The following is a 13,519-nucleotide window of genomic DNA, read 5'->3' as shown; positions in this document are numbered from 1 at the left end:
TGCAGGGTAGGGCAGTGGTTCTCAAATGGTCTGTGCTGAAGGATCAGGGCTTCCCTCCTCCCCCAATCATCTGTTCACTGATAGTTTTATAAAATACAATAAAATGTCACAGCAAGGTCAGAGTGGCATACAAAATTCTAAATATTTTCTCTTCTTATCAGTTCACAGACCAGAAGGTGCGTGGACCACAGTTTGGGAGCACAGAGTCGGACTACATACCCCTTTACTTCACACTGACTGGGAGGGAATGTCCCAAGCCTTACAGGGTGGCAGGTCTGAAAGCGAGTCTCATAGTCCTCCTGGCCCAGAATCTCACCTTATCTATTCCGTCTTAGCCCTGCTAAAGGCTTAGCATTATGCTTTGCACAGGGTAGCTCTTGAAGTAGGCACTTCATAAATTGTTTATGAAACAAGTTCATCAGTCAACCACCTAATAAGAACTAAACCTCCTGAAGGACATCTGTTTTGCTTTACTTATCAAGTATTGTAGCCTTAGAAAGCAAGGGCCACTAATTACAGTGTTTAAACCCTATCAAGCTCTCAAAAGTGGGACCTAACTAACAAAGGGAGAAGCTGGCTTTGGGTAAGATTTTTAGACGTGTGAGCTTTGTTCTGAGCCTTCGATTTGGAGGCTCCCTTTAAAACGCTGAACAACAAAGGCCCTGCAGTGGCTCAGTCGGTTGAGCATCCGACTTCGGCTCACTTCATGATCTTGTGGGTCTTGAGTTCGAGTCCTGTGACAGGGCTCTCTGCTGTCATCACAGAGCCCTCTTCGGATCCTCTGTCCCCTTCTCTCCCTGGTCCTCTCCCGCTTGTGCTTTCTCTCTCTCTCTCTCTCTCTCTCTCTGTCTCTCAAAAATAAATAAACATTTAAAAAAATGCCTAGCAACAAAAACAAAAGTAAACAAGTTGGAACTACATCAAGCTGAAAAGTGGTCAGCAAAGGAAACCATCAGCAAAATGAAAAGGCAACGTATGGAATGGGAGAAAATATTTGGAAACCACGTATCTGGTAAGAGGTTAACATTCAAAATATACAAGGACCTCATACAACTCAATAGCAAGAAAGCCAAATAGCCCAATTTATTTATTTTTTTTTTCAACGTTTATTTATTTTTGGGACAGAGAGAGACAGAGCATGAACGAGGGAGGGGCAGAGAGAGAGGGAGACACAGAATCGGAAACAGGCTCCAGGCTCTGAGCCATCAGCCCAGAGCCTGACGCGGGGCTCGAACTCACAGACCGCGAGATCGTGACCTGGCTGAAGTCGGACGCTTAACCGACTGCGCCACCCAGGCGCCCCACAAATAGCCCAATTTAAAAATAAGCAAGGGAGCTGAATAGATATTTTCTAAAGAAGACATACAATTGGCCTATAGGTGCATGAAAAAGTGCTCGACGTCACTAATTATCAGGGAAATGCAAATCAAAACCTGCATGAGATATCTCCTCACCCCTGTTAGGATGTCCATTATCAAAAAGACAAGAAATAACAAATGCTGGTGAGGATGTGGAGACGAGAAAACCCTCATGGACTGTTGGAGGGAATGTAGATTGGTGCAGCCACTGTGGAAAACAGTATGGAAGTTCCTCAAAATATTAAAAATAGCGATACTATACGATCCAGCAATCCCACTTCTCAGTATATATCCAAAGGAAACAAAACCATAATCTTGAAGAAACAAATCATATATACAAATATATATATGTATATATATTATATATATATATGCACATATATTATATATATATGCACATATATATATATATATAATATATATTATTATTCAGGCCTTAAATACAATGAAATTCTGGGGGTGCCTGAGTGGCTCAGTTGGTTAAGGAAACTGACTTCCTGACTTCAGCTCAGGTCATGATCTCACAGCTGAGTTCAAGCCCCGCATCTGGCTCTGGGCTGACAGCTCAGAGCCTGGAGCCTGCTTCAGATTCTGTGTCCCCCTCTCTCTCTGCCCCTCCCCCATTCATGCTCTGTCTTTCTGTCTCTCTGTCTCTCTCAAAAATAAATAAAAATTTAAAAAAATTGGGGCGCCTGGGTGGCGCAGTCGGTTAAGCGTCCGACTTCAGCCAGGTCACGATCTCGCGGTCCGTGAGTTCGAGCCCCGCGTCAGGCTCTGGGCTGATGGCTCAGAGCCTGGAGCCTGTTTCCGATTCTGTGTCTCCCTCTCTCTCTGCCCCTCCCCCGTTCATGCTCTGTCTCTCTCTGTCCCAAAAATAAATAAAACATTGAAAAAAAAATTAAAAAAAAATTTTTAAAAATTAAAGAGAATGAAATTCTGTCATTTGCAGCAACGTGGATGTAGCTGAGAGCATTATGCTAAGGGAAATAAGCCAGAGAGAGAAAGACAAATACTATATGTTATCACTTACCTACAAAAAAAAATATATTGAAAAAAAAAAAACAACCAGTTGAACTTATTGAAACAGAGAGTGGAAATGTGGTTGCCAGGGGATGGAAAATATAAGAAGAGGTTGATAATCAATACAAACTTTCAGTTATGAAATGAATAGGGCCTGAGGATCTAATGTATGACACAGTGTCTACAGTTGATAGCAATATACTGTATAATTGAAGCTTGCTAAGACAGTAGAACTTAAATGTTCTCACCAGAAGAAGAAGAAGAAGAAGAAGAAGAAGAAGAAGAAAGATAAATATATGAGGTGATAGATTTGTTAATTAACTTGATGGGGGGAATAATCCTTTCACAATGTATGGGTATATCAAATCATCATTTTGCATACTTTGGCTAGCTTAAAAATTTGTTAAGTATAGCTCTCTGTAGATCTGAAAAACAGAACAAAATAAAACAAAACAAAATGTCTGAGCCCCTGGGCTGGGTACTGGGTCCTGGGATTCTAGGGGTGAGGCAGGAGTGTCTGCCAATGTCAGCCTCAGGGACACAGTTCAGGCCTGGGTTCAGGACTCCCTTGGCACAATTTTGGCAGTTACCCCAAAATACTCATGTGATGCTTGTAACTGCCTCCCACATTTCTCTTACTTCTTTGCTGCTGAAATTTTTGCAGACACTGCCCCCTTCCAGCTTCTGGAGCTGGGGGCCCAGGATCTGAGGTTGCCAGGGGAGGCCAATAGTCAGCGTTACACGAAGTCAAAACTATGGCCCGTTCTTTGTTACCTGCCAACATAGGGTTCCCTCATTCTGTCAGGTGGATTGTGTTTTTATGTGTGCAGTCTCTGGGCACCCAAAGTTCTCTATCTTCAGTTTTTCTTTGGACCTTTTCCCCACTGAGCCTTCTTTTTTTTTTTTTTTTCCAATGCTTATTTATTTATTTTGAAAGAGAGAGAGCATGTGATCAAGATAGGAGAGAGAGAGAGAGGGAGAGAGAGAGAGAGCCCCCAGCAGGCTCCACACTGTCAGGGCAGAGCCCTACGCGGGGCTCAACCTCACGAATTGTGAGATCATGACCCGAGCCGAAATCAAGAGTTGGACACTTAACCAACTGAGCCACTCAGGCATCCATCCCACTGTGCCTTCTTAATTATCTCCTTCTTATAAAGGACTCTAACTTTTCACTTATTCCTTCACCTCCAGGGCTACCTTTGGCAGGTAGTGGTGGATAGGAGGGATTCTTTCTTTAAAACAGTATCATAACCTTTTATGTCTTAACCGTTTTGGGGAGAAGACCCACCAGAGATGCTCCAGACCGAGAGCGCTTTTCTCTCAGCCACGGTACATCAGTCCCCATTCCCTTGTCCAGCTGCCTAACCCTGAAGGGTTTCTAGGGTTTAATTCCCATTCAGCAGCCATCCTGGGCATGCTCAGTCAGCAAGACTAGCTGGCTCCCTGTTGTAACTGACTGATGAGCATCTTTTCTCATCCAGCCCAATTCACAGAAAGCCAAACACCATTTTCCCCTCATCCCACCTCGTTTTATTGCAAGCATGATATTTTCATCAGTGAACTCCAGGCACTTAATTTGGGAAGGATTTCTCTAAGGTCCTACCTACCTGTATATTCCACAGAGTGACCATCCTATAAGAAGTGTGGCAATAAAAGGCTCATGACCATATCTGTTTGGCTAGCCCTCACTCCATATGCACCTCTTAGAGATTTGAAAAGCAAATCTGCATGTGAAAGACTCTGAGTCTCCCAGTAAAGAAATCTACTTTATCCTTCTCTTAAATACAGCATTTCTCAAACATACTTATATCCTATTGTGTTTGTTTCACGGAAAACAACCACCTCCATAACAGCCAGAGTTTCCTGGTCATGAGGCTAGAAGGCCTTGCTCATTTCTTCAACAGACATTAGCAAGTGCCTCGCACATGACAACCTCTACATAAGGGGTAGAGATGTACTAGGAAACAGCACAGACACAGTCCTGCCATTCCTTGTGGATATCATGACAATCCCAAGAAATACAGATTTTTTTTTTCCTCACTAAGAAGGGATAAAAAGTGTCAGAGAGGTTAAACAATTTGCCTAATAGCCAAATGTAGGTCTCACGTACTCCGAAATGAATATTTTTAAAATTGACACTATATTGTCTCTACCATACTACTTTAAGCTCAGTGGTGGACTGATAACTGAGTTAGGAAATGTGACGAATCACTCAACAAATCCAACAGATTCTCCTCCCCACTTTCCGAACACATCGTGCCAAACCTCTTCCCTGGTCTTCTCCTCCATAGCCATGCTGGGCTCTCTGGTATGCTCACCCCTCTTTGTTGCCATTCACTGAAATGCACTTATTCTGAAGGGACAGCTCAGGACCTGTCTGGTCAAAGAGCTCCCCCTGACTATTGCAGTCTGTGGGAGATTTCCCTCCCCTGAACTCATGTCGCTTACCCAGTGGTCGCTTACTCACTGGACCCTTAGCATATGCTGTGCATGGTTAGTGTACTCTTAAGTCTAAGTCTCTTAGTTCACCAATTAGTAAGCCTTTAATTTTTTTTCCTTGAGAATTGACAATCTTCTTACACTTCTGGATTATCTCCCACTAAGTCTTACCATATTCAAATCAGTGTTGCAAGGCTAGCTGACTAAAAGGCTTTTAGGAATCTCTGCTCCAAACTCTAGCAACACAGTGTGATTTCCTTCTGCTTTCTTCTCTCCCTCAATTCCCACCTCAAAGGACAGATGGCCCGTTGGTGAGATGTGATTCCCTCTGTAGCATGACTGAACCCCAAGGGGATTGAAGTAACACAGTCTGCTATGAATACCCCTCACTGATCAGCTACTGTGTAAGCTTATATTCTAGACTAGTTTGAAAAAACTCTCCAAGTCAACCCCTCCCCAACACTCTTTGTAAAAGAGCCAAGTACCATTTGGATATGCAGAAAAACTAGGTCCTGAGGTCACAATATGTTCTAACATGTCACAACTGAAGAAAAACAAACACATTCGATAGTAGCAGTCAAGGTGAGAAACTGGTTATAAAATTATAAAATTTTCTGGGGAATAAATTTTGCAGGAAGAAATAGAACATGTGTGTATGTGTGTATGAGTATTTATCTATACATATACATACACAAAATAACAAAATTAGGGGCGCCTGGGTGGCGCAGTTGGTTAAGCGTCCGACTTCAGCCAGGTCACGATCTCGCGGCCCGTGAGTTTGAGCCCCGCGTCGGGCTCTGGGCTGATGGCTCAGAGCCTGGAGCCTGTTTCTGATTCTGTGTCTCCCTCTCTCTCTGCCCCTCCCCCATTCATGCTCTGTCTCTCTCTGTCCCAAAAATAAATAAACGTTGGAAAAAAAAATTAAAATATCCATTGAGTAGATGTTTTTTCTTCATTCATAGACAAAAAGAGGTCATTTAGAACTGCAGTCCTTCCTACTTTAAAATAACTGAGTTAAAAAATGCCTTTCAAACTAGGCAGGGCACAGAAGCTAAGGTCAACCTTAAAATATTCACCCAGTACGCCTACAAGTACTCCTACAAGTACTCCTAAGTACTCCTACAAGTATTTTGGCTCATCCTACAAATTCTTACAGGTCTCAAGTCAGGGCCACTTTTTAAGACTGAGTCCACAAGGAAGGCAAAATAGCATGGCCAAAGTCTGTCAGGCTGGTGGTCAAAGTCCAACTGGTATGGGGACTAGTGTAAGTAAAAAAAAAAAAAAAAAAAAAAATAGTGAACTGATGCTGGGTTGCCGTATTTCCTTACTCGAAGGGAGCAAAACACACAAAATTTCTACACCATCATCGCCGTTACTAAATTGCTGTGCATATTCTCCTGGTTGTGTATGTCAATCCACCAATGATATATCGCGGAGACAAAATAAAGAGCCTCCATGATGACCTCGTTCTCGGAGAACTGCTGTTCTAAAATGGACACAGCCCTGGAACACAGTCACGCACAGAAAGGAGACACGCTGCCATGATTCCAGCATAAGATTTGGGGTTGAGAGTTGGCACTCGGTCTTGGGCTTATGATTCCTATTAGTTCTATGACTCTGAAACTGCCTGAGCACCAATGTTTTTTTATCAACATTGCATCATGCCAAATAGGGGTGATGCAACTTCCTTTTATAGACATTCTTTCATTTAAATCCTTAAAACAATCCACTGTAGTAGATAAAGATGAAAAGCACAGTAAAAACACAGGTAGTGATAGTATCTGAATGTCCATTCTATAACAAGAATAGATTTCCTGCTATTATGGTTTTATAAAATCTATAGTTCTATAAAAAGCATTAGAATTTCCCTGATATTTTAGAACCTGTAGGTCAACTGGAGTCTGACAAGAGCAGCAGTAGCTGACAGCTGGCACCTGGAGTCACATGGGAAGGGGGGCATAGAGTGCCTCCCTTCCCTTTCAGCCAAAGTACTGGCTAATAGATGAGGGAGGCAGAGGTCACTCAGAGCCTGTTCTCAGCAGCACCTGTCATGATGAGGGGTGTCCTGAGGGAAGAGGAAGAGTGGGGCATCTATCATCATTCCCCCGTACCTTCACACAGCAGCAGAGACCAACATCCTTCAGTGGCTAGTGGAGAAGCCAAGCTCACTTGCGTCCCTAGAGAGAGGAGGAGGTGTGGTCATCCGAACCACGCCCACACTAGATCCGAGAGGGGCCCCCACCACTCGGGACGTTAGGATAGGAAAAACACCAAGAACAACTGGACCAATTGACCCGTCAGGTCCATCCCAACTCGTAAATCTGGGACTCTGCACTTGTCATTTCCACACCCACCCAAGTGGAGATTTTATCAGACATAGCCACCTAATGGAAATGTACATGAAACTCCAACTTCCTTCCTACTGGCCAGGAGCTGGAGTTGGAAACAAGTCACAATCTGGGGATGGGGGGCGACTCGGAAACCAATAGCCGACTTTGGGTGCTAGCTAGGGGGAAGCTTGGAAAATGGAGCCGCTTCTGTTGGGATGTAGGAAGAATGCACAAGGTCCAGTGTGGGGTTCTCAGACACAGAGAGGCCGTGTCAGGATGGGGGCAGGGCACATTGGAAAGGGAAAAGAGTCAGTTACTCCCGGCTGAGCCCAAATATTAGACAGAGGGCTATGAAAACTACATGTTTTGCATAATTCCACAAAAGTGACAATTTGGTCCACTTTCACGTATTTTTCTTGCTAAACTAATATTCAGTAAAACAGGCGCCAGAAACCCAAAACTTTCTAAGCTGTGGTGGCTTTAACTCCCCTGTAGGCTAACACAACTGTCATCAATTACTAAACCAGAGTTTAGCCAGAATAGATGAAGAGTATTTAGTCTTTTGCAGCAACCAGATTTACTCTGATTTCAGAACTTTTTTTTTTTTTTGGTAAATTGCTACATTTTCAGATTCCTAGTTTGCTTATTTTTAAACACTAAATGCCACCCGAATTGCCTTGAAAAAAATCGATGAAAACATCACAGTTATTCCCAGAGAAAAATTATGGGACATAAAACCGTTTGGGGAATAAAAGAATTTGGGTCAAGGTATCTTTAACTGGACTTTAATAAGGTTTCTTTTCAGGAGCTCAAATGCTAAGGCGACTAAAACTTTCAATATTTCTCTTAAAAAAATGGTGTTTTTGTTGAAGTTACTGTGACTTTTCCCTAGGTTTCCCTTAGAAGTATGTGAGTTTTATCCACCATTTATTGGTGGCACAGCTAAATCACATTGTCTCTGTAAGCCACAAATCCTGCCAGGTCCCCTGTAAATATATCATCTACCTCACATGGATGTAAGGACTCAAAGATTAGAACGGTGCCTAGCCCCACGGATCTCAATCCTGGCTGTGCTTCAGAACCACCTGGAACTTAGAAAACATAACGATGGCCATTCATTCCTTTCACAGACACTCCAGTATAACGGGTATAAAGTAAGGCCCAGGCACTGCTATGTTTTTTAAATTTTTTTCTTAATGTTTTATAATTTATTTTTGAGAGAGAGAGACAGAGAGAGAGACAGAGTGCGAGCAAGGGAGGGGCAGAGAGAGAGAGGGAGACACAGAATCCAAAGCAGCTCCAGGCTCTGTGCCATCAACACAGAGTCTGACGCAGGGCTCGAACTCACCGGCTGTGACATCATGACCTGAGCCGAAATCTGATGCTTAACTGCCGAGCCACCCAGGCACCCTGAGGCACTGCTATTTTTAAAAGCTTCCTGGTTGAGAACAACCGGCTAAAGTGACTATAGAATAATCATAATTAATGAAATGATTAGTATCTTTCTCCATCTTGTTTTACTGGTAACACACACCAAGTAAACAAGTCACTGTGCACGTTTTTGTTTTTGTTTTTTTAAACTGTAATATAAATTTAACTGTTTTCTGTTTGGTCTCCCTCAGTGCATTCTTTTTAAATAGCAAGTTTAAATATTTGTTCTTCTTTTTTATCACCTCTGCCATTGGGTAAATCTTTCCCTATCCCCGCAATAAGGGTATTGAGCCAGAGATGTGCACTTTGATTTTTCCATCTCCGCCAAGCCGAGATTCTTGGCAAATAGCAGTCCCGAGGCTTCAGGGCCCTGAAGCCAGCACTCAGTGGAATCCCTCACAGCCCTCTGATGCACAGGGTTTTTATATTTAGAAAAAGGAAATCCAAGATTCAGACGGTCACTGCAGAGCCTGGCCCTCCTTGCTTTGTCAAGGACCCTACGGAGGGAGTAGGGAAAAAGTGCACGTGCGTCATGACTCTTTCAGGGACTCTGGTCTCCCACTGTCCTTCACCGGCACATCTTCTCTGAGGAGCAGGAGAAGGGAAAGAGAGAAGGGGTGGACAGAGCCAGCCTAGTTTCTGCTGAGTTCCTGCAAAGACAGAATTCTTTCCGTGACTTTATAACTGTTGTTGGTATCACTCGATGGTAAATGATGGCACTTCTTACCTTGCAGGTAGACCTTTCTAAATAAATTGAAAACCACTTACCCCCAAATGCACTCAAGTTAAAATCTTACCTGGAAAGATGCTCAATCCTCGGTTTACTTCTAAGCTAATGGTCAGGGCTCGAGCGGTGATGCTAAATATTTGTCGCGGTGCAAAGTTCAAACCATCAGTAACCTGAAAGTTAAAGCCTCCTGACATGGCTCCTTCAAAAGAAGAATTACGCCTTGGTCACTTTGGTTGTTCTGCAAAAGCCACCCCCTTTCACCCTGTCTCCCACTTGATCCCGCTGCCAAGCACCCCCTATCAACGGAAGAATGTGTTCATAGAGTCACTGAGCTCAGCAAACCAAATGTTGCCAAAATGTGAAGTTAAAAGAACAGTAATAAAGGTCTAAAATGCATATTTCTCCTCCCCGCCATGACCTAATAAGAGAAAGCAAAGATGTTACCTCCAAGAAATTAAAAAAAAATCTTTTAAACATATTCATCACCTGCATTTTATTATCTTGGAATCAGTTTACGCCACCAAAAGTAATGTCTGCATGCTGCACACATGTACATGCACACACACACACACACTCACACACACACAAGCAGTTTCTGAAATATTGATAATGCTTACTTAATAATACTAAAGTCAAAACTAGGGGGTAGTAAATAACACTTAGTCCTTCCCTCCAAATAATTTCTAATTATTCACTGAACTCAAACTAGCTGTTTTCTGCTAAGGTGGCAAAGAGTGGGGAAGGTGATCCAGGCCCGGCTTTTGTTATATTCCTCCAAAAGGAGAAAGGTACTCCCACACTTCTAAGGATTAGTGCTATCAATAAAGTTATAAATTAACTTGTGTGTGTTACAGAAATTGAGACAGGCCCCCTATCGATCCCGTCCCCAGGAGCGCTTTACCAGTCTGACTCACAAAGCACCAGGCAAGCTCACAATGGAGACAGCCTGATGTTCGCATTCCCATCACCCTTTGAAAATGTTCAGCCAGCAGTAAATCTGGAGGCCCACGGGTCTTTGCATCATGTAATGGGTAGAAATGTCCTCTTTGTTGCCCTCAGGGACATGTGGCAAGGAACAAAGAAGGCAGGGTCAGACTCTGCAGTTACGTACAAGTACTCCCTTAATAACACAATTTAATAAAGAGCTGGTCGATGGCCTGCCAGCCTCTCGAGTTTCTGTTATCTATGCAAACCCAGAATTCTGAGTCCTCACAAAAAAAGGTTACAGACTTTATAAAAGTTCCCAATACACTCAAGAGTCATAGTTTAAAAAAGAGAGAGAGAGAGAGAGAGAGAAAATTCTGAGTCTGCCTAATTTAAAACAGGGACCCACAATCAAATTTTATTTGTTTGTTTGCTGGCTTGCTTGTTTTCACTAGAAATAGCACTTCGAGAGCTGTATTTAATGGAACATGAAATTAGGGAGAGAATGCTTTCTGCCACTAGGCACTTTCAACATTTCACGAATCCAGAAACAAAGTGGGAATGGAATCAAAAGGAATTCTATCAAAATGAATACTAGAATGATACATTGGGAATGCCCTAACCATCACACTATGGCCAAAAAGAGGAAAGGACAGAAACGTGAGCGTAGGGGTGACCTATAGATTTTCTGTTGTACAACCTCAGATCTTTCTGACAGTACTTTGCAAAGGGCAGCCTGAAATCACTTAGCCTCCCACGTCATGCCTTTATCAACCTACTTAGGTTGTTATGTGAAAAATGAACTAGGTTAATGGCAGAGCACTTTGCAAATATAAATGCTAAGAGGGACTAATTAAACCTAAGCCTGTGTGTGGGGTCGATGATGGACAGATGTAGCTGAGGGGACCAGCTGGTCTCAGCAATAGCCCCCCCTGCAGCTGGGCTCCAGCCACTTTGAGGGTCATCACTGCCTCTGCAGCCGTTTAGAAGATGGAATGGATTGACTTTCAAAGAGCTTGCCTTAACTGTCCTTCCTGCTTTTTTAGGAGAAATTATTTCCCTTACCGGCCAAAAGCGAACACGGACCTGGTCGTTGACAATTAAATGAGTCCAGAGCGCTAATTTTCATTTTAGTCCTTCACTGCAAATAATCACTGTAGTTCTTCAACTGACTCTGGCCTCCAGTGGGGTGGCAGAGAGTGGAGAAAGCCCAGCTTTATGGTCAGATCAACTTACATCTTTCTGAGCTTCAGTTTCTTCATCTCTAAGATGGGGTCACTACCTCGCATGGCTCAGAGAACTTCTGCAGAGTAAATGAAGTGGGTCATGTGACCACACTTCCTGCGGTGCCAGAAAGGGCCAGAGAGTCAATGATTCCTTTTCATTGCAAACTACATAGTTGTAGGAATCGGAAACTTCCCTTGGGGGAGTCGCTAGAACAGTTCTCCGGATTTTGAAAATACGATAATCGTTTCGAAAAATAAAAACATTTCTAGGCCCTCGTCTAATAATACTCAGATTGTCAGTACCTAATAATCAAAACCACACTTCGTTGGCGGAAACTTCCTATTAATTCAGTGCCTATTTAAATGAATTGTATCTTATTAATCAGCACATCTGCACACATTTAAAAAATGAGAACATGCATACATGGAAAAGATCATCCAGTCTAGGAACAATGCTTTGGTCCATATGTGGTAGATGTAGTATCTTGTTGCGATAAAATTAACCCTAGAGGTCCTCAGGCTACGGGTTTGGAACTGCTAGTTGAGAGCGCTCACATAATACATTATTTTCAGATTATGTGGGGATTCTTTCCGTTAACTGCAAAGATTAGGAAATTGCTATATTTGAATTTAGAAGATTTTTTTAACTTTATTTTCTCTACTATATTTTCTTTTTTCTTTTTTTTTTTTTTTAAATTTTTTTTTTCAACGTTTATTTATTTTTGGGACAGAGAGAGACAGAGCATGAACGGGGGAGGGGCAGAGAGAGAGGGAGACACAGAATCGGAAACAGGCTCCAGGCTCTGAGCCATCAGCCCAGAGCCCGACTCGAACTCCCGGACCGCGAGATCGTGACCTGGCTGAAGTCGGACGCCTAACCGACTGCGCCACCCAGGCGCCCCTCTACTATATTTTCAAAGAAGTTGATAAAAATGGCTGACCAGGTATGACTGCCAGCTTTCCCATCATGCCCCCTGGCTCATACACCTTCCCATTCATTCCTACAGGCTGGGAATGGGCTCATTCCCCCCTCTGTCCAGTGACAAGGGCAGCCTGGAGACACAGCCAGGCTGGATCACCCCTTCTGCAGATTTACAGTGACTGTCTGGCTTATTGATTAACAGAAGGAAGGAAAAAAAAAAAAGGCTTTTAATGTCAGAGTGTTTTAGAATTACAGTTATAGTCACTCATTAGTTTATTCACGTGTTCACCTATTTAATGTTTGTTTTGTTCACTAATGTATCTCTAACATAAGGACCATTACTTGGCACATAATAGGTATTCAATATAATTTCATTCTTTCAACAAATGTTTGCACTCTCGTGCGGAAGACAGACAACAAACAAATAAACAAAGCACTCCCTACTACCATGTCAGGAAGTCAGTAAGGGAGGGGGAGGGACAAAGACTAGATGCTCTTTTAATGGGCGGTCAGGAAAAGGCTCTCTGAGAACGTTACATTTGAGCATCGACCTTACATGACCATGTGAGTAAGCCATGTGTGAGTTATAGGTGCTCTCTGATGTTTGCTATCATTAGCCTTACAAAACTGTGCCACTTAAAAAAAAAAAAAATTACAGGGCCCAGAGGGTTTTGGGATGGCTTGTGGTTTTCAGTCAGCAACTGCTAGGTTTGACTCTCATGTTAGCCTCTGATCGAAACATATTTTAATTTCACATCGTTTCTATGACATACCAGTGTGTACAAACACTACCAGGCCCTTGTTGATTTGAGCCTGGGTGAAGTTCTGGATGCTTTGGCCAGGAAAGGACTTGAGAGCCAAATGCCCGTTGCTGGGTGGACTGACCCAGTAGATGAGGTCCTGTGGGGAGGAGTCCTCATCTTCCGCACAGAGGTCCCCACTGGTAATCTCGGTGACAGAATTCGCCCATACCTTAAAAAAAAGAGAAGCACAGATCTTGCAAAGGCCAGTTCCAGTCACGTCCCACAAGTAAACTAGATAGCTATGCTACTCTGGCTTCTTGCACAACGATTGAAAAACTAAAGCAATTCAGGGACCCCTGGGTGGCTCAGTCAGTTAAAGCGTCCAATATCGGCTCA

At 43.0% G+C, this 13,519-nt stretch overlaps 1 protein-coding gene across 7 annotated transcripts in view; it reads right to left on the bottom strand.

The window, feature by feature from the left end:
• Nucleotides 1-13,519, bottom strand: part of CSPG4B (chondroitin sulfate proteoglycan family member 4B) — a 75,364-nt gene that overhangs the window by 24,985 nt on the left and 36,860 nt on the right. For 5 of the 7 annotated variants that reach the window (XM_023260693.2, XM_023260699.2, XR_002745510.2 and 2 more), the window contains exons 6-8: nt 13,154-13,352; nt 9,376-9,507; nt 6,929-6,994 (exon numbers count right to left, since the gene is read on the bottom strand). In XM_023260693.2, coding sequence (XP_023116461.2) covers nt 6,929-6,994; nt 9,376-9,507; nt 13,154-13,352 — 397 coding nt within the window. The remainder of the gene's footprint in view (nt 1-6,928; nt 6,995-9,375; nt 9,508-13,153; nt 13,353-13,519) is intronic. The other 2 variants (XM_023260694.2, XM_023260695.2) reach the window with 2 other exon arrangements.

Source organism: Felis catus, chromosome A1 (genome assembly GCF_018350175.1).
Source record: "Felis catus isolate Fca126 chromosome A1, F.catus_Fca126_mat1.0, whole genome shotgun sequence".
NCBI lineage: Eukaryota > Metazoa > Chordata > Mammalia > Carnivora > Felidae > Felis > Felis catus.
Note: the sequence above shows the minus strand (reverse complement) of the source record. Positions and strands in the feature narration are given on the sequence as shown.